Here is a 27,035-nt window from a genome sequence, read left to right on the forward strand (position 1 = left end):
TCTGTTTCCCTGGTTTTTGGACCCCTCTGCCTCTAGGCGAGCGTCTGTTGTTGTTACCCCTCTGCCTCGACTCCTTGGGATTTGGAACCACATTTTGCCACCTTTCTGTCCTTTGGGGTAAGGTCTAGAAGGGGTGGAAAACGGACTCCTACAGCAGAAAGAGTCTTGCCGTCCTGCTCACACCTGGTCAAAGTTTCCTTCACCTGAGGGCCAAACAAAGCTGACCCATCAAAGGGAGAATTTGTGAAGGACGCCTAAGGGATCTGCGCATCCAGGCTTGGCGTCTAAGAGCCACACCTGTACCTATGCTTCTACTCGCCCATCAGCAGCATATGATATTAGCCGCATGGAGGAGTTTGCAATGGAATTAAGGGTTCCTAGCTGCGCGAGCAATTTTTCTTGAGCCCCTGCAGCTGTAGGATCCTGTACTACTTCACCCAGCTCAGGATATCCCTCTGGAGTCTGGTGAAGTGACATAAGCAAAGGTCGCTGAGGAAAACATCCGCCACCGTACCTATCCATGGTCCTAGAGTCCTTATTAGGAGGATGGGCCACGGGTACGAAGGATCTGCAGTTCCTTCTTGGTGGCAGCAGCCACCACCATGGCATTAGCGGGACACCCTTAGTGAGGAATTGCTTGTCACACGGGCAGTGATAAATTTTGAAGGCCTCCTAGGGACTGGCTCTACAGAGTCAGGAGCAGCCCACGCCTTCAGGCAATAACCTGCATAAGGGGTGAGACACCCAGGAGGTGGAGGGCCGAGATCCTAGGTATACTGACTCATCCTCAGAGGGATTATTGGTGGGCCAGTTTCCCTCTGTCTAAGGAGTTCTAGGATGTCTGAGAAGGAGACATCCTCAGACCTCTGACTCATCAAAGTCAGTATCTGAAGTGATACACTAGTCCTCTTCCTAGGAGGATCTCCAACATCAGGAGAATCCTCGGAAGAGGAAACCTGAGGCGGAGGATCTCTGGGTCCTGTAGCAAGAGAAGTGGCAGAGATGTCAACAGGCACTAAAGAGGGAGGAGCTAAGGAACAGACTGCTGGCTGATACCAGTGGCCAGCACACTCTTCATCACCAATGCTGCCTCCCAGGCAGGTGAGCTAGGAACTCCAGGGACCACCGAAGGGAAGTCTCCGAGGCAGATGTCTGCCACTCACCCCTCGGAGGAGACCATGGAAGCTAAGGAAGGTCTCAAGAGGAGATAAGAGTAGAGGCTGAAGGGACAGAACATTCCTGAAGACTCCAACTCCAAGCTCTGGGGTAGAGTTGAAGGAGGAACTGTAACGGGTGTGGACCAATAGTGACTATGTAACATTTGGGCCAGTGCCTGTGACTTAGCCTGGATGACCTTGAAGATCGGCTCCCCGATCCTCCGCGAGAGAAGGAGAGTGAAAGCCGAAGCGGCGTCGCCGAGGAAGGAAGACCCTCTCCCTCTTCCTCGGGGAGCCATCGAACCGATGAAACTATTGAACCTGTCGGAGCGACAACTTACGGAGACAGGTAATAGCGTAGATGCAGAGCCTCCAGCCGGAGCGCTACAGCCCACACAGCCAGCCGTGGTAACGTGTCGGAGCCGAGCGCCTGTGCCACATGGTGGTCGGAGTCGACGGGGGAGCCCACACCAGTGGATGCAGAATCGGCACAGATAGCCATCGGTGCCGAGGCTTGTTTATAGCCAGCGGAAGATCTCCGGAGCGAGGGCCGCGGGCTTTGCACAGAAGCCTGGGCCTTGGAAGACTTGGCAGTCTTAGGTGGAGCCGACTTAGCCGGAGAGCTCTCCAGAAGGCCCCTGAGTATTAATTTGCTTTTCTTCCTGCAGGACTCTCTGGCTGAAAGAATGACAAATAGCACAGGAGTCCTGCAGGTGAAGAGGCCCCAGGCAATAAAGGCAAAGGTGACCGCCTGTCAGAGACATCTTCTTTGACATGGTGTCACACCACACACCAGTCAAAGAATTTAAATTTAAATATACCAAAAGGTATAACTACAAACACACACACACCCTAACAGGGGGTGGGATAGGTAGGGGGTGGGGATAAGTCTGACTAAAAAATAATAAGAGACAGACAAATTTCTGTCAGAAACAGATTAAAACTAAATAAAACTAACAATAAGGGTTTTAAGTTAAAAGGGGCTAAATTAGCGAAATTAGTAAATCACTTACCAGGAGCTGGTAAAGGAGGACCTCATAAGCCAAGCCAAACGAGATCTGGTGCCTACCGCTTGCATCATGGGATATGGGGCTGCCTCGAGCTGGTAAAAGTGACGGATCGGCTCCGAACCCATCAAGCAAGAATGAAGGCGAGATTGACAACTTAACATCACCCATTCTTGTGTGTGAGTAGATTCAGTCTGTGAGGAAGCTTGTGGTAATCACCCCGCCCATCTCCAGAAGGGAGTTCCCAAAATGACCTTGGGAGATTCCTTCCGACTCTTCAGAAGTACCCCGAGTATTTGTGGAAAGGGTGGAAAAACATACATGAACATTCCTGTCTAAGAAAAAGAAAAAAAGGCATCTGTCTTCCATGCCTTCTTGCATGGAGTCCTGGAAAGGAATCGTACAAATTGATTGTTCAGAGAGGAGGTAAAGAGATATACTCTGGGAATTCCCCACAGATGGATCAAATCTTGGAAGACCCTCTGATCTAGTTTCCATTTGTGAGGGTCTGCCATAGTGCTGTCCAACTTGTCTGCCACACAATTTTGCTCTTACAGAATGTGGAATGTCTGTAGAATGAAAATGTGCTGTGAAGCTACATCCCAAGTCAACATGGCTAGTCTGCAAAGGAGGTATGACCTGACTCCCCCTTGCTTGCTGATGTACCTCACGTCTGTGGTATTGTCTGTAATCACGTGGAGTTCCCAGGAACCAAAGATTGTTCGAAGAGTTGAGTGCCTTGATCAAGACAAGCATCTCCTACATATTTATGTGCTTGTGTCAGTGCTTAGTGTTCTACACCCCCTGCAATTTTATGCCTCCCGAAACTGCTCCCCAAAAAATTCAAAATTATCTGCAGTGATTGTCTGCTTTGGAGCAGGGAGGGAGAATGGGGAGACCTGAATTTAACTCTGTCATCTCCACCAAAAAACTCATCTTCTGACAAACCCCAGCACTGGGCTTAATAAAGGGTGTTGATGCTGGAACCAGAGAGATTTCAGATACCACTATCATTCTCATGCGGAGTTTTGCCAGGGGTATCATGAAAATCATAGATGCCATGAGACCTAAAATTCTGAGGTATTCCCTTGCACTTGACTAAAGCTGAAAACCTTGGAAAAAGATCTAGATAAAAATCTATTTTTCCAATAAAAGAAAAGGCCTTTGAACTGAGTTGTCTAGCTGGTGTCTCAGGAACACAATCCTATGTAAAGGAGTTAAGAAAGATTTTTTAATGTTCTCTTGAAATCATGGCTTGTGTAACAGACCTCTCTCGCCCAAGAGAGAGATTCCTGATTGTCACTCGTCCTATGTTATGATTCGAGACAAACAGGCAGGGTAGTTCATTTATATGCTTTATTATACAGAAACATATCAGGATGGACAGCAGTAACATAAAATATAAACAAAGTAACTGACAGACCATTACATGCAAGCATGCATGCTTACATCTCAGCAGCTCTCTACAAGATGGCAGTGTAGCTTGCACGTGCTCAGTATTTATACCGATGTGCAAGCCCATGGAAAGCTTCTTAAAGGTATACATCCATACTGATCTACATCCTCCCTCTTTAGTGAGTTGCCCACAATATATGTCATCTGAAAAAGACTTGCAATTATACAGACACTAAGAAATAAACAGAGTGTTCATATGGCCAAGTTGCCGTGCATCTGGAACATGGTCTGGAAATGCGACCTGATCTAGTGATACAGCAATCAGAAAGCACAGTTTTGTACCTACCATAAAGGTAGATGTTCGAGTGCATACACTGCTGCAGTCATTACACTTGGGTTATCCTGCCGTCAGGCAGTTCCCCAGTCGGCCTGAGTTCCAAAGTCTTGGTCCGGCGTCGGTTGCCGTCACTTCCTCCCCGACGTCAGTGCGACAGGGGTATACAAGATGCAGCCGACGCCATTTTCTTCAGTTTTTCTTACCCCAGATGTCAGCTGCCTCCAAATAGGTAGACAATTCCAATTGCTAATAAAACATACATAAGAAAATCAAAAAACAACTTACGGCTACCAGCAAATACTCCCCCATAGGTAGTAAGAGTAGAAGACATAGGTACGTACCAGCCAGTAAGAGGGGAAGGAGGGAGGGTAACCTGGACTGCAGCAGTGCATACACTCGAACATCTACATTTATGGTAGGTACAAAACTGTACTAAGTTCATCATGTTACACTGCTGCAGTCATTACACTTGGGTAGAATCCCAAAGCTGAGGTAGGGTGGCTGGTTCTATAAGGCATTAGGGGTGGCTATAAGGCCCTGCAGCACTGCAGTGGCGAAGCCAGCTCTGGATTTAGAGTATAGAGGCAGATGGTAATGCTTGGTGAAGGTATGTACAGAACTCCAAGTTGCTGCTTCCAAAATATCCTTGGTAGGTACTCCTCTGAGGTAGGCAGTTGAAGTGGCTGTTTCCCTGGTGGAGTGAGATCTAATGCTGCTAGGGTACAGATTTTCCAAGGTATGTGTAGCAGAAACATATACAATGTCCTATCCATTTTGAAATAAGTCTGTTTCGAAATGGCTTTTCCCTGTGCTCCTGCAGCACATGCTACCAATAATTGCTCAGATTTTCAGAAAGCTTTGGTTTTGTCCAAGTAGAAGCGCAACTGCCTGTGAATGTCCAAAGAGTGCAGTAGTCTCTCCCCTTTATTCTGTGGTTTAGGATAAAAAGTTGTCAGGTGAATAGTTTGTTTCAGAGCCTCACTGGATACCACCTTTGGCATAAACGTAGGGTTAGTTCTTAAAGACACCCTGTCCTAGTGGAAAATGAGGAAAGGTTCCACTGCCATTAGTGCCTGTAATTCTGAAACTCTTCGTGCTGATGTTATTGCCAGGAGCAGAGCAGTTTTCCAAGAGATATATTTTAAATCTGCTGTGTTAGCTGTCTCAAAAGGAGGTAAAGTTAGTTTTTCCAAAACAAAGTTGAGGTCCCAAGCTGGAGTGGGTGCTCTACGGGGAAGTCTTATGTTTTTAGCCCCTCTGAGGTACTGTTTTAATAGAGGATGAGAAAATTGTTGGATCCGTGTTGTAATGAGCAGAGATGGCAGAGGCGTGGATCTTGATGGATGAGAAGGAGGGGCCTTTGTCCAACATCTCAGTTTAGTACTGTAGTATCTGAGGAATGTTTGGGACAAGAGGGTTAAGGCTGTGAGCTTGGTTCCAGGCACAGAATCTCTTTCATTTATCCGAATAGGCTTTCCTGGTACTTGGCCTTCTGGCCTCCAGAATAACATCCATAACAGCTTTGGAGAGAGGAATTGCTTGCTTGACTAAGGAATCTTCCATGCAGCTAGGTTTAAGGTCTTTAGCTGGCTGTGTGTTATTTGATTGTTGTGCCGAGTCAGCAGATGGAGGCAAAATCCAGGGTGGTTCTTGTGCTAAGCTCCTTAAGATTGGGTACCAGTGCTGGCGTGGCCAGTCTGGTGCAATCAGGATCATCTTTGGCTCTTCCTGCCTGGCTTTTATGAGTACCTTTGGCAGAAGAGGTAGTGGTGGGAAAGCGTATACTTGTAGGTTCTCCCAGCTGAATGAGAGGGCATCCACTTTCCATGCTTGTGGATGGTAACTCCTTGTGCAGAATTTTTGTAGCTGGCAGTTTATTGGGGATGCAAACCATTTCTGTGTTATCATTCTGAATGTTTGCGGATTCAATTCCCATTCGTGGGGATTCATGATGTTTCTGTTTAAGTCGTCTGCCAATGTGTTTTTCTCTCCTGGCAGGAATTGTGCTTGCAGATGAACTTGAAGGTTTATAGCTGTGTTCCACAAGGTCATGGCTTGTCTGCATATGGGGTAGGAGTGAGTGCCCCTTTGCTTGTTTATGTACCACATAACTGTGGTGTTGTCTGTCTTTATCAGTAGTTGTCCTGGATGCAGCAAGTCCTTGAAAGCTATAAGGGCATTTTGTACAGCTAGCATCTCTTTTTGATTGATGTGAAGATGCCTTTGTTCTGCGGGTCACGTGCCCTGAATACATTTACCTGCCATGTGTGCTCCCCAGGCTTAATCTGATGCATCTGTTGTCAGTGTTTGCCTGGCTGTGGGTTGTGTAAAAGGCTGTCCCTTGTTGAGGTGACAAGCTTGAGCCCACTATTGAAACTCCTGTTGAAGGCAAGGGATTAGTGGTATAACTGTTTCCAAACTTTGACAGTGTTGAGACCATGCATTCTTTAGGTACCACTGTAGTTTCCTCATATGCAGTTTGGCATATGGAATTAGTAGTATGCAGGATGCCATGTAACCCAAGGCCTGCAGAATTTTTCTTGCAGGGAGTTGGGTCTTTGTTGCCATCAATTGAAAGTATTGAGTCAGTTGTCTTTGCTTGTCTGGCGTGAGATAAGCCATCTGGGCCGTTGTGTTCAAGCTGGCACCCAGGAATATAATCTCTTGTGAGGGCACTAGTTTTGATTTCTTTTTGTTTACTGTGTACCCCAGGCAACTTAGTAACTTTTTTACAAACGCCAGATGCTTTAGAAGAATGTCCTTGCTCTCTGCTTGAATCAGGCAGTCGTCCAGGTACGGATAAATCTGAATTCCTTTCTGTCTGCAAAATGCAATTACTAGTGCCAGGTATTTTGTGAAGACCTTGGGCGCAGTAGATAAGCCAAAGGGCAGTGCACAGAATTGGTAGTGCATTGAACCAGCTATGAATCTGAGGTATCTTCTGCAGTTTTGTCTGATAGGGACATGCAGGTATGCCTCCTTGAGGTCCAAAGTCACGAGCCAAGCTTTCTTGCCCAACATGGGAAGAAGCTGCTGTAATGTCAACATTTTGAATTTTGAACATCCAGGTAAATGTTTAGAGATGAAAGATCCAGAATGGGCTTCCAGGCTTTGTCCTTGCTCCTGTGATGGTACCTTTTGAATAGCTCTCATATCCATGAGTGCTGTAATTTGTTTTTGAGCCTCTGCCCATTGATTTGGTGGCAGATTTGGCATTCCTTTTAACCTTGGCAGAGTGTGAAAGTGGAACCTGTAACCTTGAAATACAATGTTGAGAACCCATTTGTCTTTGGTGATCATTTGCCAATTGTGGTAGAAGAGTGCCAGTTTTCCTCCCAAGGGGGCAGCCAAGAGTGATTTGTTTGGCAGTTGTGGGAAGTCATTGGAGCTGCTTTTTATATGGTTGGGGCCCGTCTTCCCCTTCTTTCTGACCTGATGCAACCCATTGTTGAGGCCTATAAGGACCTTGTGTTTGACCTCTACCTCGTGGGCGTCTGTATCTTCCCCTGTGAGGTCTGTCTGTAATTGGAAAGGACCAATTCTTAGTTGGCCAGTTTCTGCTAAATCTAGGAGGCTGAACCTGTAAGAAATCCTTCACCATTTGCATAGATTTTGCCTTATCCTTTATTTTCTTTAATACCTCTTCTGCCTTAACTCCAAATAACACATCCTGCTGCAAAGGTGCATCCACTAATTTTGCTTTAACATGATCTGGCAACGTATGTTCTTTTAACCAAGTATGTCTTCTAATGACAGAGCCTGTAACTGCTGCTCTGCAGGAGGCCTCCAGAGAATCAAAACCACATTGCAAAGTATGGTTTCCCACTTGTTCAGCTGCATGCAATAAATCCTGCATTTCTTTAAAATTAGAAGGATCTGATTCTGGAAGCATTTTCTGTTTTAACTGAGACAGTAAAAATTGCTGACATTTTAGCATGTGAAACTGGCAATTTAAGGCTCTCATTGCTAAAGTTGCAGACGTATATACTTTCTTTCCCCATCTGTCTAATGCTCTGGAATCTCTGTCAGAGGGGACTGGATTCTTGGCTGATGAGGCCTTAACTCCTTTGGGTCCCCGAGAAATAGTTTCAGGGTCAGCTACAGGGCTTTTATACAGAAATTTATGAGAGTCAGGGACTCTGTAGTATCTGTCAGGTTAAACAGGGGCTGGAGGTAAGAAATCAGGATTTAAGCTGGATTCAGTATACACATCATCCACAATATCTAACACTGGCGGAATAGCAAATGGTCTGTGTTGAGGTAATAAAAGGAAGACTCTGAGCCTTTTCTTGGATTCTGAGTAATACTGGCCTTCCCAGTGGAAATGCTCCCTCATGGTATGTAGGGTATCCCCAAAGGAGTAGTCCTCAGGTGGTGAAGCTGATGGAATTGATTCCTCAGCATCAGAATCCTCATAAGGGGGTAAAGAGTATCCTAGGTCTGAGGACGAATCAGAAGAGTTGGACACCTGGTCGGATAAAGTCATGGTCTGCATCCTGTCTAGGCCTTTTATCAGGAGGGGATGGGACCCCCTGATCAGAGTGATTAGGTCTTCGGCCATTTTGAGCATTTGTTTCTTAGGCATGGAGGCCTGTCCTGGAGAATGCTGTATTTGTTTCTTTGATTTTAATGGAGGCTTGGACTTAGCTGAGGGTTTAATGCTTAACTGAGTAGGTCTGAAGACACCCTCTGAAGCTGTGGGTTGCTCAGCTACTCCGGATCCCTCTGAAAGGTTAGTCTCGGTAGGCTGAATAACCTGTGCGTCTGAAGGCCCAGCCATCTCCACGTGAGAGTCAGAGGCGGCCTGTGGTTGTACAGAAGCGGTCATCAGGGGCTGCGAAGGCGCCTCGCTGGAAACCGGAGAGCCGGCGACTGGCCTAGAAGAGGCTTCATCGTCAGTTTTAGGCCTCGGATGCCTATCCTTGTCTTTGCGCTTTTTGTGTATTCCGGTCGTCGGAAGTTCCGACGGCATGGTATAAAGTACAGTTTTGTACCTACCATAAATGTAGATGTCCGAGAGGTATGCATCTGCAGTCCTAACATATGGGTTGTCCTGCCTCAGGCAGCCCTTCGGTCGGCCGGATTCCAAAGTCTGGGCCTGGCCTCGGCTGATGTCGCACTTCACCCGACGTCATAGCTGCTGTGAATTGGGTATAAAGGCATCAGCCGACGCCATTTTCCTCAGTCTTTCTTGCCCCAGATGCCAGGTGCCCTCTAGGAAGGCTAAATTTGGATAAATGCAAATGATTCCAAACAGTAGAGAGCAAACAAAAATAACATGTATATACATATATACAAACAAATACACCATAATAGATTCCTCCAGCTAGCTACAAGATGGGCAAATACCCTAGGAGTACCACAGAGGGGAAGGAGGGTGGGTAATCCTGACTGCAGATGCATACCTCTCGGACATCTACATTTATGGTAGGTACAAAACTGTACTATGTCCTTCAAGGATGCATCTGCAGTCCTAACATATGGGTAGAATACCATAGCCAAACTGGGGCAGGAGGTACTAAGAAGATTATGGTGTAGTTAAGATCCCTTGCAAAACAGCAGTTGCAAAACCTGCTCGGGATCTGGAGTATAAAGGTAGATTATAATGCTTGGCAAATGTATGCACGGAGCTCCAAGTAGCAGCCTCTAGAATGTCTTTGGTAGCCACTCCTCGTAAGAAAGCTTAGTAGTGGCTGTAGCTCTTGTGGAGTGAGGCCTGATGTTTTCTGGAGTTGCCTTTCCATGAAAAGAGTAACAAAATCTAATGCAATTTCCTATCCATTTTGAGATTGTCTGTTTTGAAATTGCTTTTCCTTCCATTCCTGTTGCATATGCTACCAGAAGCTGGTCAGTTTTTCTATTGTTCTTGGTTCTGTCCAGATAGTAGCGTAATTGCCTGTGCACATCCAAGGTATGTAGTAGTCTTTCCCCCCTGTTCTGTGGGTTGGGGAAGAATGTTGGTAGGTGGATTGCTTGGTTCAATGATACCCTGGAGACCACCTTTGGCATAAAAGTAGGGTTAGTTCTCAAGGACACTCTATCCTGATGGAAGATAAGGAAGGGCTGTACTGCCATTAATGCCTGTAATTCAGAAACCCTTCTTGCTGAAGTGATTGCAAGCAGGAAAGCAGTTTTCCAAGATAAGAACTGTAATTCTGCTGTTGCTGCTGGCTCGAAAGGGGAAGTGTTAACTTTTCCAGCACAAAATTGAGGTCCCATGTAGGCAAAGGTGGCTTCCTTGGAGGCTTTACATTTTTAATTCCTCTCAGAAACTGCCTGAGTAGAGGATGAGAGAAGACTGGAGGATCCATGTTGTATTCTGCTGAAATTGCTGATGCATGAATCTTAATGGAGGAGTAAGACAGGCCATTGTGGAAAAGGTCTGCTAAGTATTCCAGGATGTTAGCTATGTTTGCTAATGATACACTTTCTCCTTTTGCTGCACTCCAAATGAGGTATCTTTTCCATTTGGCTGAGTAAGTCTTCCTTGTGGAGGGTCTGCGAGCCTCCAGTGTAATGTCTTTAACCCTCTGGAATAAATCTGGGTTATTTTGTTTTATGTAATATTCCAGGCAGCTAGCTGTAGTGTTTTCAAGTTTGGATGTAGGATCTTGAAGTTGTTCTGTGTTAGCAGTAAAGGAACTAGAGGTAGAGGCCATGCGTGTGTCCGAGACATACTCCTCAGTAGTGGGTACCAATGCTGTCTCGGCCAGTCTGGAGCTATCAGGATGATCCTTGGGCGATCTTTGATCTTCAGTAGCACTTTGTGCATCAAAGGAAGAGGTGGGAATGCATATGCTGTCAGGTTTTCCCAACTGAAGGAGAGGGAGTCCACCTTCCAAGCAAGTGGGTGGGATGTCCTTGTGCAGAATTTCCTCAATTGGTGGTTGTGTGGGGATGCGAACAGGTCTATTTCTGGTAGTCCCCATTTCTTTGTAATGGATTTGAAGATGTCTGGATGCAGCATCCATTCGTGGGCATCCGTGGTAGTTCTGCTTAAGGTGTCTGCTAGTATATTTTCTTTTCCTGGCACAAATATGGCTTGGAGCTGAATGTTGAGGTTCACGGCTACATTCCACAAGTCCATTGCCATCCGGCATAGAGGATATGAATGTGTGCCTCCTTGTTTGTTGATATACCACATGACTGTGGTGTTGTCCGTCTTTATCAGCAAATGACCCTGTTGAAGAAACGGTCTGAATGTCTGGATTGCCTGTTTCACTGCCAGCATCTCTTTTTGATTTATGTGTAGGTTCAGCTGGTCTTGTGTCCATAGGCCTTGTATACACTTGTCCACCATGTGTGCCCCCCAACCTAAGTCCGAGGCGTCCGTGGTGATAGTCTGGCTTGGGTGAGGTTTGTGGAAGGGCAGTCCTCTGTTCAACTGACAGGCCTGAGCCCACCACAGGAATTCTTGCTTCAGGCATGGGATTATTGGAATCTGGGCTTCTAGGCTGTGCTTGTGTTGAGACCATATATTCCTTAGGTACCATTGCAACTTCCTCATATGCAGCCTGGCATGTGGAATCAATATTAAGCAGGATGCCATGTAACCCAGGGCTTGCAGGACTTTCCTTGCTGTAAGCTGGTTCTGTGTTGTTAATGCCCTGAAATAGAGTGGTAGTTGCTTTTGCTTTTCTGCTGTGAGAAATGCCATCTGATTTGAAGTGTCCAGTTCTGCACCCAAGAATGTTATCCTCTGGGATGGTACCAGCCTTGACTTTTTCATGTTGACTGTGTATCCCAGGGCTTGCAGTAGTTGTATAACCTTTTCCAAATCTTGTGTTAATTTGGTGTAGTTGTCCGCTTGTATCAGGCAGTCGTCCAGGTATGGGTAAATCTGAATTCCCTGAAGCCTGCAATGGGCAATTACTGATGCCAGGCATTTCGTGAATACTCTGGGCGCAGTAGATAAGCCAAAGGGCAATGCTGAGAATTGATAATGCTCTGATCCTGCAAGAAATCTGAGGTATCTTCTGCAATCTGGTCGTATAGGGACGTGCAGGTATGCCTCCTTGAGATCTAGAGTCACCAGCCAAGACTCCTTGCCCAGCATGGGAAGAAGTTGCTGTAGGGTCAGCATTTTGAATTTTGGAACAATGAGATATGTGCTCAGAGCGGACAGGTCGAGAATAGGCCTCCATTGGTTTTCTTTTCTTGGTACCAGGAAAAGTCTGGAGTAAAATCCTTGTCCTTGTTCCATAGGTGGTACCTTTTCTATAGCTCTCATCCTTAGTAAGTGGTTGATTTGTCCTAGAGCGTTTGTTTTTGGTTTGGTGGAAGGTCTGGCATTCCTCTCTTTTTTGGTACAGTATGGAAGTGAAACCTGTAGCCTTTGTCTATTGTCTGTAAAATCCATTTGTCTCCTGTAATGTAATGCCAGTTTACGGAAAATAAGGCTAGCTTTCCGCCTAAGGGTGCTTCCAGTTGTTCCCTGGTAGGCGGTATCAGAGCCAAGTCATTGTGTCTGTCCTGTGGAAGTGGTAGTAGCTGGATCTGTGGCAGTACTTCTCTGGTTGTTAGGCTGCCACTGACGTCCCCTGTAGGCACCTCTGGATTGACCTCTGCCTCTTGGGCGCCTATTTCGGCCTGCTCTGGAGGTGTCTGGAAAGGACCAAGTCTTCGAAGGCCAATTTCTACTAAACCTCGGAGGTTGGACCTGTAAGACATCCTTGACTGTTTGAACAGATTTTGCTTTTTCTTCCACCTTCTTTAGCACTTGCTGTGCAGGGGAGCCAAACAAACTTTGTTTCTCCATGGGAGCATCAAGGAGCCTTGACTTTACATGGTCTGGTAAAGATTGCTCTTTTAACCATGCATGCCTTCTGATCACGGTTCCAGTCATAGCTGATCTAAAGGAAGCCTCCAGTGCATCATAGCCGCATTTTAAAGAATGATTACTGACCTGCTGAATGTTATGTACCAAATCCTGAAGGGACTTACGGTCATAGGTTCAGGAGAGGACAGTTTTTTATTTAGCTGGTCTAACAAAAATTCCTGATACTGGATCATGTGAAATTGGCAGTTTAAGGCCCTAGCCGAAAGAGTAGCAGAAGTGTAAACTTTTTTACCCCATCTCTCTAATGCTCTAGATTCTCTTTCAGAGGGGAGGGGGTTTTTGGCAGAGGCAGCTGCTACAGCTTTGGGGCCCTGAGAAATGGTTTCAGGATCTGCAATAGGAGCCTTATACAAGTGAAAGTGTGTGTCCGGGACCCTGTAATATCTGTCGGGTTTAGCAGGGGCCGGGGGAAGAGAGTCAGGAGCAGTACAGGCATCATTAAATGCATCATCGACAACTGTTAGTACTGGAGGAATGGCTAAAGGCCTATGCTGTGGTAAATGTAAAAAGGTCCTTAGCCTTTTTCTTGAATCTGAAAAATCCTGGCCCTGCCATTGAAAATGTTCTCTCATAGCATGTAAGGTTTCCCCAAAAGAAAATTCCTCAGGAGGAGAGGCAGAAGGAATTGAGTCTTCTGCATCAGAATCCTCATATGGAGAATAAGGGCCTTCTGGAGGATTTGAATTTTCTGACTCATCCGAGGAGTAGTCAGTCGAAACTGGATCGGGGGCTCTGCTCTAGGCCTTTTCTCTGGAGGGGGTTGAGAGGCCCTGTCTGGGTGAGGTTGGGATCCCCTGATCAAGGAAATGAGATCCTCAGCCAGGCTGAGCATTTGGGAACTAGAGGTAGGCCTGTGTGGGGTTTTAGCAGGCAAGGCCTTAGAAGATTTAGCTGCTTTAGCCCTAGAAAAAGCCTTGATGGACATAGATGCAGGGGGCCTAGCAGCTCCACGTGCAGGAGTAGATATGTCTAAAGGAATAGTATCTGATAAATCCTGGGTGCCTGCGACAGCAGGAGAAATTTCGGTAGCAGATTCAGCCATGCTGTGTGAGGCCTCGGCTGTCGGAGGTATGCTTTCGGCCGAAGGAAGAACCGAGGACTCGGTTTCAGCCGAAACCGAGACACTCGCGGTTGGCTTAACCGTGGTTTCGTCCGAAACCGTGGACCGCGAGTGTCGGTCTTTTTCCTTACGCTTTTTAGCTAATTGTGAAGTCTGAGTCTCCGACGGCATTTTGTAAGCAAAAGCGGGACCAAAAAACTCCTCCGCAAACTCCGACCGACGTCTGAGTGTCAGTCGGTTGAAGGAAGCACAGGCTAGACAAGCTGATACGTCGTGGTCTGGGCCTAAGCAAGGAAGGCAGTAAGAGTGGAAATCCTTATGAGGTATTTGTTTCCCACAAGTTAAACAATTATTTACTTTTTCTGACATCAGCTGAGGCAAGAAAGAGTCCCCAACGGGGTACTTAGCTTTTTAGAAGTCTTCGGTAGTAGAAATCTCTGGATCTGACCGACCGGCACTTGCGAACAGCTTCTGCTTCGGCAAGAAAGACTGAGGAAAATGGTGTCGGCTGATGCCTTTATTCCCAATTCATAGCAGCTATGACGTCGGGTGAAGTGCGACATCAGCCGAGGCCAGACCCAGACTTTGGAATCCGGCCGACCGAAGGGCTGCCTGAGGCAGGACAACCCATATGTTAGGACTGCAGATGCATCCTTGAAGGACATTTGAATTTTCTACCAAAATAATGTCGGGCAAAATCAAACCAACGTTTAATAGTGCACTTGTTAAACCTAGCACAAAACCGACAACCAGTGACGTCCTGGTCTGGGGCTAGGCATGGGATACAATAGGAATGGAAATCCTTATGAGGTATTTGCTTCCCACAAGAAATACAGTTATTAACTTTTACTGACATCGGTCTGAGGCAAGAAAAGTTTCAACGGGTACTTAGCTTTGTAGAAGACTTCGGTTCTGGATTCGGAATGAAAATCTCAGGAGACGGCCGACTGGCACTTGCGAACTGCTTTGGCTTTGGGCACCGCGCGTCAAGAAAATGGCGTCAGCTGTATCTTGTATACCCCTGTCGCACTGACAGCAACCGACGCCGGACCAAGACTTTGGAACTCAGGCCGACTGGGGAACCACTTGACGGCAGGATAACCCAAGTGTAATGACTGCAGCAGTGTAACACGATGAACATCTGGGTTTAGCAACAGGGAGAGTCACTGGTGAACAAACAGATTCTGCAGTTTCAGTATTCTTCTCAGGAATAGGGATATTTACTGGAACGTCCTCTGAAACTGGAACGCTAAATAACTTACTCTTTGATTTATAGAGTCTTTCTCGCAGGTATGATACTGCAATACAGGCTTGGACACCTGGATCAAATGTTTCAGAGTTCGCTTAAATTCTACTCCTTGTGATTCCACAATGTACAACCTCAGCTCTGGACATACACTTTTCATGACTCCAATTCAATCAAAACCTTTGGATGTCTACATCCCCACTATCTCCCCTTCTCATAATGAACCAAGCGGTTTGCTGGTCTTATTGTAATAGGACTTCTGGGAAAATCACTTCTTCAACAGATGGGCTTTCACTGATCTGTTGCTCTTGACACATGGAACCAACAGATTGCTGCTGATTGGTAGTGTGGTTCTGGTTTGTCTCGACAGAAGTCTCTGTGCAGGTGAACCAGGATGTTTATCATGAGGAACAGTACTGTGACTGGACAGATTCAAAAAAACATTGCTATTGTCTTGTTTCAACTTCTCTAGTAATTGTTTCACACTTTGAACTGCACGTTCTGCCAAACCATTTAACTCTGGGTACTTGTAACATGAGTAAAGTCCCACTCTTCAGCAAATATTTTAAACTGCTGGCTTGTAAACTGTGTACCATTGTCAGAAATAACTGTGTGCACACTACCATAGACTGAAAAATGATGCTTCATTTTAGTAATGACAGTATTGGACGCTAGATTAAGAAGTAGGTCAATCTCGAACCAACTGGAAAGACAGTTCACAGCTGGTAGTTTGCCTAGTTTGTCTTTGAAAAGATCAACCTTGTAAAAAAAAAAAAAAAAAAAAAAAAAAAACAGACTGGGCAAAATTAGAACAGTGGTCTTTTAAGCTTGCATTAAGACTTCCCATCTCTGAGGCCTAATAATGACGTGCCTTTTGACCAAGTAAAATTGCAAGTCATAACTGTTCCCAGCAGAGTAATACGAAAGCGTTACTGAACCTTCAATTTGAATTTCTTCACCTGCATAAGGAACAAGCTTTGCACACTTTGCCAAAACAAGCTTCTTGCCAGCACATACTCTAGCAAATGTTTCTGCTGACATAACATTGGACTTTGAACATGAGTCACCTTTGAGCTCTATGGGTCTTCCATTTACCAGAACAGTACAAAATACTTCATTCCTTGCCCATAAATCTACTGCACTGACTGTTTCATTAAGCACTGACACACCATCAACAAAAAGTAGGGTGACCACTTTCTAATTGATCAACTTGCCTCTTTGAACGTTCTCCTTTAACAAAAGAATGAGCCTCTTTTGATTTACAAAATATTTGGAAATTATTAAATTTTTTACATCTGTGGCACTGCTGACCAAAAGCTAGGCACTTTTCTCTTTTAGAAACATGACTGCCACCACAGTTACAACAGTTGACTATGAGGCTAGGTGAGGGTACATGCTTTGAGTTTGCTGACTCACCCTTGTGCTTCACTGACACTGTGCGGACTCCGGAATTTGCTAGAGAGAAACAGGGTTTACCATGAGTGCTGCAGGACCTGCACCAGTCACCATGTACTTGGGCCTGTTTCTTTTAACCACATGCTGCATACTATCAACATGAGCACTAGAATATAGTAGAAGCATGCATTTCTCATTTGTAAGCATATTTGTGTGTTTTTTTGTAAGCTCACATATCTGACAAATCTCAATAGCTTTATTCAAAGTTAAATCACTGTCACAAAGTAAAATGTTTCTCACAGCATCACCTTTATACCACATTCAAATCACCTCATCCATCAAATCACCAAATCTGAACATTTCTTCTTTCTCAAGTCAGTTATATATGCAAAAGTTTCCCTAGGCTTCTGATCCCTTGTGTAAATTAAGTATCCTTCCATCGTAATATTCATAAGGGGGTTACACATTTCCCTAAATTTATGTTTTAAGCACTCTGAGTCTTCCCTTGATTCATCCGGTACCACTATATGTCAGTCTTCCCCCTGCAAACACAGTAGGTGTATACACAAATGAATGCTTTCTCTTTATGGCTTCTGAACCAGCTAAATTAAGCAGAAAAATGCCTTTGTACGTGCATCTTTATCAGAAAATGCAGCTTGTATGAAAATACTGTACTCTTGCTCAAACACTATCCAAATCTCTGCAAAATTATTATCAAATACAAGAGGACCTGGTGTTTATGAAAGTCTTCATTCATGTCCAAAGTATGCTTAAACATACTGTAAATCTGGCCTTTGTAATTATGTACAAACATGCACACACAACCAGTACTTGTAATAACATTCAAATGCCCAATAAACTCTTTGAAATACTGTATTTTGTGAAATATGCTTTGAAATGACTGTATTTTGCAAAATAACTGTACTTTAATACTACACAACTTGCAAACACTTTGTATGCCTCGGATATTTCGAACAGCTTTAATCAATGCGATAAAAGTAGCTCATAGCAAAAAAATGCGGTTGCTTTCCTTATTTTTATACACTTTATGTGATTCGGACTTTAATTTCAAACATTTTTCGTAATTATTTCAAATATTTTTATCAATATGTCACAGTTTCCAGCATTTCATTTAACTAGAAATTCATTTTGAGTGTTCTGAGTGCTTTGTTTTATATTTTTCAAATAAGAAACTATTTAAGCAACTTTTGATGCCTGAAAGTTCATTTCTGACCCATTTTTGTGAGTTATACATGCAAAAGGGATGTTTCATTCCTCTATATTCCTCTACTATTAACTTAGTGCCTCTTGGTCTTGATTCTGGATCCTGTTCTGAGACCATGTCACTCTTCCTATGTTATGATTTAAGATGAACAGGTGGGGTAGTTTGTTTATATACTTTATTACATAGAAATACATCAGTATGGATAACAGTAACAAAATATAAACAAACTGATTAACGGACAGACCATTACAAACATGCATGCTTACATCTCAACACCTCTCTACAAAATGGGAGTGTAGCTTGCACATGCACAGTATTTATACACATGTGCAAACCCAAGGAAAGCTTCTTAAAGTTATACTGATCTACACTGACTATTTGAAAAATACTCTGCAAAGACAAACAAGTCATCCAAATATGGAAACGTGGATATCTTGTAGCCTGAAATGGGCTAGAACTGGAGCACTTTGTGAACACTCTTGGTGTAGTGGATAGTCCAAAGGGTAAGGCAGAGAAAGTACAGTTGTGTACCTACCATAAACGTAGATGTTCGAGTGTATTCACCATTGCAGTCATTACACTTGGGTTATCCTGCTGGCAGGCTACCCGCAGTCGGCTTGAATTCCAAAGTCCTAGTCCAGCATCGGTTGTTGTCACCTCTTCCCTGACGTCAGTGCTCCAGGGGTATAAAAGAAGCAGCCAACGCCATTTTCTTCAATTTTTCTTGCCCCATATGTCAGGTGCCCCCAAAAGGGTAGGCTGTAAAAATTATGAACATAAAAAAGCATGCACATAACCTTCATCTACAAGCAAATACACCACATATGTTGTATAGAATATAGAGGTACAGATAAGTCCCAGCAAATAAAAAGGGGGAAGGTAACCTGGACTGCAACAGTGAATACACTCAAACATCTACATTTATGGTAGGTACACAACTGTACTATGTTCATCGTGTTTCACTGTTGCAGTCATTACACTTGGGTTGAATCCCAAAGCTGAGGTTGGGCGGCTGGGCCTAAGCAGAGTTTGGAGTGGCTATGAGGCCCTGCAGAGCTGCAGTGGTGAAGCCTGCTCTGGATTTAGAGTAGAGAGGTAAATGGTAGTGCTTTGTAAAAAAGTGTGCACAGACGTCCATGTTGCAGCCTCCAAAATATCCTTGGTTGGTACTCCTCTGAGGAAGGCTGCTGAAGTAGCTGCTGCTCTGGTAGATTGTGGCCTAATGCCCTGGGGTACAGATTTGCCATGTTGTGAATAGCAGAAATGAATGCAGTGGCCTGTCTGCTTTGAAATGGCTTTTCCTTGGGAACCTGCAGCATATGCCACTAAGAGTTGCTCAGTCTTTCTGAAGGCTTTAGTCTTGTCCAAGTAAAAGCGTAGCTGTCTGTGTATGTCCAAAGTTTACAGAAGTCTCTCCCCCTTATTCTGTGGGTTTGGATAAAAGGTAGGCAAATGTATGGTTTGGTTAAGGGCCACGCTGGACACCACCTTAGGCATAAAAGTCGGGTTTGTCCTTGGAGAAACCCTGTCCTGATGGAAAATAATGAAAGGTTCCACAGCCATTAGTGCCTGTAACTCTGGGACTCTTCTTGCTGAAGTAATTTCTAGGAGAAGAACGGTTTGCCATGACAAGTATTTTATCTCTGCTGTATTGGTCGATTCAAAAGGAGGCAGTGCAAGTTTTTCCAAGACAAAGTTGAGGTCCCATGTAGGTATTGGAGCTCTTCTTGGAGGTCTTATGTTTTTGGCCCCTCTGAGAAACTGTCTTAGCAGTGGATGAGAAAAAACAGGGAGATCCGTATTGTAATGAGCTGAAATTGCAGAGGCATGGATCTTAATTGATGAGAAGGATAGGCCTTTGTCCAGCATCTCAGTTAGGTATTACAAAATCTGAGGAATATTAGGTTCTAGCCAGTCAATTCCCTGCACTTGGGTTCCAAGCACAGAATCTTTTCCATTTTTCTGCATAAGATTGGTGCTGGGCCTTCTGGCCTCCAAAATTACATCCATAACTGCTTTAGAGAGAGGTGTGTTTTGAAAGATTACATTATCCGCCATGCAGCCAGATTTAGGGTTCTGAGTTGGCTGTGCAAGATCTGATTGCTCTGTTGGGTCAGCAAATGGGAGGTGTTAGAGGTAACGTCCAGGCTGGGCCTTGAGACAAGCTCTTTAGGATTGGGTACCAGTGCTGGCGTGGCCAGTCTGGGGCAATCAGTATCATTTTTGGCTTCTCTTGTCTGACCTTTAGGAGTACCTTGGAGAGGAGAGGAGAGGCAGAGGAGGGAAGGCATATACTCCAAGAGCTTTCCAGATGAATGAAAGGGCGTCCACTTTCCATGCTTGCTTGTGATAAGTCCGAGAGCAGAATCTCTGTAGCTGGCAGTTGTGAGGGGAGGCGAATAGATCTATGTCTGGGCATCCCCATTTCCTTGCTATCATGTTGAAGATTTGTGGATCCAGTTTCCACTCGTGAGGATCCATGAGGTTTCTGCTTAGTTCGTCTGCCAAAGTATTTGTCTTTCCTGGCAGGAATTGTGCTTGTAGATGTACTTGGTAAGTCAATGCTGTGTTCCACAAAGTCATAGCTTGCCTGCAGAGGGGGTAGGAATGTGTGCCCCCTTGCTTATGTACCACTTGACTGTAGTATTGTCCGTCTTTATCAGTAGTTGCCTGGATGAAGTAGGTCCTTGAAGGCTGTCAGGGCATTTTGTACAGCTAGCATCTCTTTTTGATTTATATGTAGATGCATTTGGTTTGTGGGCCATGTGCCCTGAATACATTCTCCTGCCATGTGCCCCACCCCCCCACCCCCCACCCTTCACACCGGGCATAATCCGATGCATCTGTTGTTAGTGTCTGCCTGGCAGTGGGTAAGGTGAATGACTGTCCCTTGTTGTGGTGACAGGCCTGTGCCCACCATAGAAATTCCTGTTGCAGGCAGGGAATAACAGTAATTACTGTTTCCAGGCTGTGGCAATGTTGAGTCTAAACACTTTTTAGATACCATCGTCATATGCAGTCTTGCATATGGAATTAGTAGAATGCAGGATGCCATGTAGTCCAGAGCCTGCAGAATTTTTCTTGCAAATAACTGGGTCTTTGTTGCTATGTCTTTGAAGTAAGAAGTCAGATGCCTTTGTTTGTCTGGCGTGAGATAAGCCATCTGGGCAGTTGTATTTAAGCTTGCACCCAGGAATATTATCTCTTGAGAGAGCACTAGTTTTGAGCATATGAAACTGACAATTTAAAGACCTTACAGCCAAAGTAGCAGAAGTGTAAGCTTTTTTCCCCCATCTGTCCAAAGCCCTAGAATCTCTGTCTGAGGGGACAGAGTTTTTGGCAGAAGCAGCCTTGACCCCTTTGGGACTCTGAGATAATTTCTGGGTCAGCAGGGTTTTTGTAAAGAAATTTATGGATGTCTGTAGTATCCGTCCGGCTTAACAGAGGCAGGAGGTTAAGAGTCTGGAGACAGGCCGGACTCTAAGAAAACATTATCCACTATGTCTAGAACAGGGGAAATTGTAAGAGGTCTGTGTTGTGGAAGTAAAAGAAAGTCTCTTAAGTCTTTTCTTAGATTCAGAATAATTCTGGCTCTCCCAATGGAAATGCTCTCTCATGGTATGTAGGGTTTCCCCAAAAGAATAGTCCTCAGGAGGAAAAGCTGAAGGAATAGAATCTTCAGCATCAGAATCCTCATAGGGAGGAACAGAATATCCCTGATCAAAAGAGGAATCCTATTCAGTGTCTTGCCTTGGCCTCTTATCAGGAGGGGGGGTGGGAACCCCTGATCAAAGTAATTAAGTCTTCGGCCATTTTGAGCATCTGTTTCTTAAGCATAGAAGCCTGTCCTGGAGAATGCTGTACTGGTTTCCTTTCTTTAAAACTGTTTTAGACTTTGTCTTGGATGCTGAAGTAGGCTTTATATAAAGTTGTGTAGGTCTGAAGACACCCTCAAAAGCCGATGCCTGCTCAGCGGCTCCAGACCCATCTGAGGGATTAATTTCCGAAGGGCCAATACCTTGAGTATCCAGAGGCCTAGGTGTCTCCACGTGGGAGTCGGAGGCAGCCTGTGGCTCTGAGGTAGCGGGAGTCAGGGGCTGTGAAAGCCCCTCACTGAGCACCGGCGAACAGACGACTGGCCTAGAAGCAGCTTCATCGTCGGTTTTGGACTCGGATGCTTGTCCTTGTCTTTATCCTTACGTTGTTTATGAATTTCGGTCGTCGGTTGTTCCGACAGCATTATGTAGTTAAACCTTCTGCCAAAATAATGAAAAGCAAAATCGTACCGACGCTTAATAGTACGTTGGTTAAATCTAGCATAAAACCGACAACTAGCAACGTCGTGGTCAGGGCCTAGGCAAGGAATACAGTAAGAGTGGAAATCCTTATGAGGTATTTGCTTCCCACAAGAAATATAATTGTTACCTTTTTCTGACATCGGTCTGGAGCAAGAAAAACGTTTCCCCAATGAGGTACTTAGCTTTATTGAAGACTTCGGATCTGAAATTCGATTCCGAAAATCTCAGGAGTCGGCCGACAGCACTTGCGAACTGCTTTGCTTCGGGCACCGCACGGCAAGAAAGACTGAAGAAAATGGCGTTGGCTGCTTTTTTTATACCCTGGCGCACTGACGTCAGGGAAGAGGCGACAGCAACTGACGCCGGACCAGGACTTTGGAATTCAGGCCGACTGCGGGTAGCCTGCCAGCAGGATAACTCAATTGTAATGACTGCAACAGTGAAACACGATGAACATCTGATAATGTAATCCAGAGACGCACAAGATCTTAAGAAATGTCTGAAGTCTGGATGAATAAGGATGTGATAAGTATATATTTTTTATGTCTAGTATTGCCAGGAAACTTGAATGAGGAAGAGGAGATAACAGGTTGTGAAGTAACTTCATTTTGAATTTGGGTGCTATCACGAACAGGTTTAGAAAAGAAATATCCAGAACCAGTCTCCATTAATTTTCTTTTTCTGGCACTAGGAACATTCTTGAATAAAAATCCTTCCCCACCTGTGAAGGAGGAACTGATTCTATTATTGCTTGGGAACAGCATGCGATAAAGAAACAGTGGAAACAAAACGTCTGAACTGAAGGATGAGGAATGACCTCCTGGAAAGGAGGAATTTCCTCACACTGTCATCTGTAACTTCAATGAATGATTTTCAGAACCCATTTGTCTGAAACTGTTGCCCAAGACAAAAATGGATATTCAAACTTTCTGGAAGAAAAATGGGGCTATGGTGGAAGGAATCCACAAGGTCTCGAACAGTCATTCAGACTTCTTGGCCTGTCCTTGGTTTTGGGAGGCTCGAGACTTCTTTTTGGAAGCCCCCTTACCATTTCTTCTTAAATGTCTGTTTACCTGTATTTTGTACAGACTGTTTATTATGCTTTTTTGTCAAAATTGAATTAGGAGATGGAAAATCCCTTGGAAAATTTGGAAAAGGAAAGCTGAAAAATCATAGAAATTGCCCGGATAAGCGTGTACGTTTCATCACACTTTTTAATCACTTTTGGAGTGGAGCGGCCAAACACTAAATATCTATCCAAGGGGGCATTTAAAATCTCATTTTTAACATCACCTTGGAGGTTCTGAGAATGCAGCCAAGCAAACCTCCTCAAAACAGTACCAGTGGTCATAGCCCTGGAAGAAGTATCAATAGAATAATACAGACACTATAAACAATGAGTAGTGACCTGTGCAATAGAAGAAACTAAGTTATTTAAAGCAGATTTTCTTAACAAGAAAATGCAGATAAAATATTCTTCATACTTTCAAATTTGTCAGAACAAACTTTAACATAGGAGCCTGATAATTCAAAATTCTGAAAATCAAAGTTCTGAAAATATACACTTTTTCTCCATACCTATCAATACATTTTCCCATCCTTAGCAGAAACAGTAGGATTGGAAATAATGAAGTGCTCAGCAGCAATAGGATCAACTAAAGCTATAGCTGCTGGATCAGGTTTGGGAATAGTGTTGAAAAATTTAAAATACTGAAGAACTTTATCCACCTTATCTGCTTTTTTAGGGGCAGCTGGTTGACTATCAGGAAAATTGCAGGTAGTAACACACACATCCTCTAAAGCAAACACAGCAAGGGAAATAGGAGTAGGTTCTGGAAATTTCTTCTGTAACAACTCACAGTACTCCCACTGAAAACACTGGCACATTCAGCAACAGTCAAAGAAGGAGAAATCCCCATGGGAAGAATTAGAAACAGAGCTCTCCTCCAAGTCTGAATCAGAAAGTTGAGGAAAAAATCCTGTATCTGTCCCTGTATCTTCCTGTTCAGTTTCAGAATCTTGAATCCATTCAGGAAAAAAGGCATTGCTCTTTCTTTTAGCAGAAACGACTATACAAGAAGGATCAATAGCCTGAATTACACCCCGAGCCAGACCCAGTAAGCTACTCCTATCCAAAGAAAACTGAAGACTAGATACATGCTTGGTTTTCTGTTTCTTTTTGACAGGAAAAATAGGGCCAACCATGTTGTTAATTGCAGTTGGAGCAGCAACTTCCTCAGGGATGGGCACAGCATTCTGACACAAAAGGGAAATCTTCCCTACTCCATCTGCCAGGACCAACAAGAGTAGCTCCCCCTTGCCCACTGAGGGGACCCCAATAGCTACAGAAGATGTGGTTAATCCCTGGTCCATAGTGGCTGTAGGTGCTACACCAGTAGGATCCAGAGTAAATGAGTGGTCTGAGGTACAACAAATTGCCACAGTACAATTACCACCTGCGGCTGAGGCAAATCGTTAGCGTGTTGCAGTGGCAAAGGCTGTTTGCTTAATTTTTTTTTTGTTTTTGTGGCTAGACAAGACAAAAATGGTGTCCCTTTCCAAAGGAAGACAAGCAGCAATTGCGGGTAAGCATTACCAGTCCACAAGAGTTACTTTTTTTGGCAGAAAAACACACTAAAAAGCACTTTAAAACACTATGCCAGCCAAATGAATGTTGAAAAAAACACCCTAGGTGCAGAGGTAAATGAAACTTATCAAGCGCTTTTGACACTACAATGGCTTCATCATCATCTTTCAACACTCTAATGTCTTCTGATGAAGACACTGTAGTGTGAAAAGTGCTTAATAAATTTAATTTATCTCTGCACCTAGAGTGTTTTTCCACATTTCAGTTTTGTTGTGCACTGAGTAGTCTTTTGTGGATTTATTTTCAAAAGAAAAATAAACAATTTCTCCACAGAAAAATGCTTTTGGTTACTTTTTAGCACTTTTAAACTGACGGGAAAAACGAGTGCCAAGTTTAAAAGTACGTTACAATCTCGGGGCAGTTCATTAAAACACACTCTTGGCTTTAAAATAACTTTCCTGAAGAGAAAAGTAATAAAACATCAACAAAGTTAAGAAAATGGAAATTATTTTCCCCCAAAGGAAACTTATTTGCCTAAAAAAGGAAATCACAAGCTGACAGCTGATCCTCAAAAGTCTCAGAGGAGCATTACTCTTAAGTGGTAGTAAAGCTCTGGTGGGCTTCACACCTACACCTGTCTTTTAGTCAGTTCAGACTGAGTTGCTTGAGAGCTTAAGCACATAAAAGGTGCCCTGAAGTACTGGAAACTGGCTCTCCCATTCGATTCTCAGCTGGAGTGCGGGAAGTGCCTTCTGTGTGGAGTCTGCATGTCCTCCCCGCGGTTGGGTGGGCGTTCGAAAGACATGCATAAATGGGCGTGCCTTCGTTGAGGGTTGAACATCGAGCTGGCACCTTGGCGTTCGTAAAAAAAAATCTACTGCCAATCATGAGCGGACCAGCGTTCTGCTGTGGCGAACCCCAACTGGGAAAAAGCCGAAAGACAAACAACATATACCCTTGGCAGGATACAATCCTATATAGCTAAGGCTACTGCAGCATTGATCAAGATGCTATACATAAAAAGTAAATGCAATGACAACTGCAGAAAGTAGAAAACCAAGCAGACTTAGAAAAACAACTTCCATGTTAGACTTAAAAGTATAGCAAGTTCTTTGCAATGGCACTGTAAAACAGAAATGAAGCTTAATCCTTAAAGAGCACATACAAAAGTAAAAGTAAAAAAAAAAATAAAAAAGGCAGACTTCTCTAAGAAAACTGCTGCATAGACAGCAATCCATGCAGCCATAATATGTTCAAAGTACAACCCTAAGGACTGCAAAAAGCTATATTTTTTTTGCCCTACTGCTCTTTACAGTAGCAATCCACAGCCCCACCACATCCAACACCTGACCACTCTACTGCACACTGTGTACTGCTATTGTAAACAGCTGTAAATAGCCAAATACATGTAACGACCATTCAATGACAAAGACATACCATAATCAGATGGCAGACTAGTCAATGAATGCAGCAAATTTGCTATTACTTGAAAATTTACTCTGATCCACTAAACAAGCTCAGGTATTACATAGTAAGGTTAGACTGGAGGAGATACACTAGTTTGGCTCCAACCATGACAACTTCATTTATTATCCAATTTACATTATGAACTTTCTTACCTGCCCAGTATTTCTGCCTGGTCTCTTCTCTGCTTTATCCAGATGTCGCTCTTCTTTAGAATAACCACCACTTTCTCTGTCTGGTAAGTAGTCATTTATATGGGAAACAGACTCTGATTCGGACTGATTGGCAGACGGTGTCTCAGAACGATGATTAGCTGGAGATGATGATCTGGAAGGTGACTCAATAAACTTTTTTATGGCAGGGTGGTTGAATACTGATGGATCACAAGACTTGAACGGCTAAGGAAAATAAATTTGGTAATACTGATCAACTGTTCCACTGAGCTGGCAATACAAACATTATTCAACAGACCCCAGGTACAGCTGCAGATAACACAGGATTAAGGAATACAACAGCAAGGCATCAATTTTTTTCATAACATTTTTATACAGCTAGTCTACAATGCCTAAATAAGTTTGTGAGCATGGCCACAATGAGAGAAAAAAAAAGAGTAACTGCATACCTTAAAGGGACAGTTCCCAGATATTTTTTGTTTTGATTCTGGTCTTCGTTTTCATTTTCAGTCTAGTTTTTTAGCATGCCCCAACTTTGGCTGCTGGGATAGGTGTGCTAACAGGACGTTTCAATGGCCTTAGTTAAATTCCATCTCAAATTGCAGTTGTACTTGCAACAGCTCTCACCTGAAGTTGAGTCATTCATTAGTTTCACCTGTGATTTTTATCCTCAAAGAAAAGTAGCCTTTCAGGAATTATATTACCTTGCAGGAAAACATATCAGCAATGCAAAGCTAAAATGTTACTTAACAGTTTTTTGTTCAATTCACTTCATATTTTATTTTGTGGAGATTTCTGAATGTTAGCTAAATGCTATGATGTCATGCATGACTGCCACTTGCTTACAGAAAG

General features: G+C 44.0%; 1 protein-coding gene across 3 annotated transcripts in view; it reads right to left on the reverse strand.

Moving 5' to 3' along the window:
- Nucleotides 1–27,035, reverse strand: part of YEATS2 (YEATS domain containing 2) — a 1,703,429-nt gene that overhangs the window by 1,558,683 nt on the left and 117,711 nt on the right. For all 3 annotated transcript variants that reach the window (XM_044070010.1, XM_044070009.1, XM_044070008.1), the window contains exon 5: nt 26,166–26,408. In XM_044070010.1, the coding sequence (XP_043925945.1) occupies nt 26,166–26,408 (243 nt within the window). The remainder of the gene's footprint in view (nt 1–26,165; nt 26,409–27,035) is intronic.

Source organism: Protopterus annectens, chromosome 4.part1 (assembly GCF_019279795.1).
Source record: "Protopterus annectens isolate FY-2018-M chromosome 4.part1, PAN1.0, whole genome shotgun sequence".
In the NCBI taxonomy this organism is placed as follows: Eukaryota; Metazoa; Chordata; order Ceratodontiformes; family Protopteridae; genus Protopterus; species Protopterus annectens.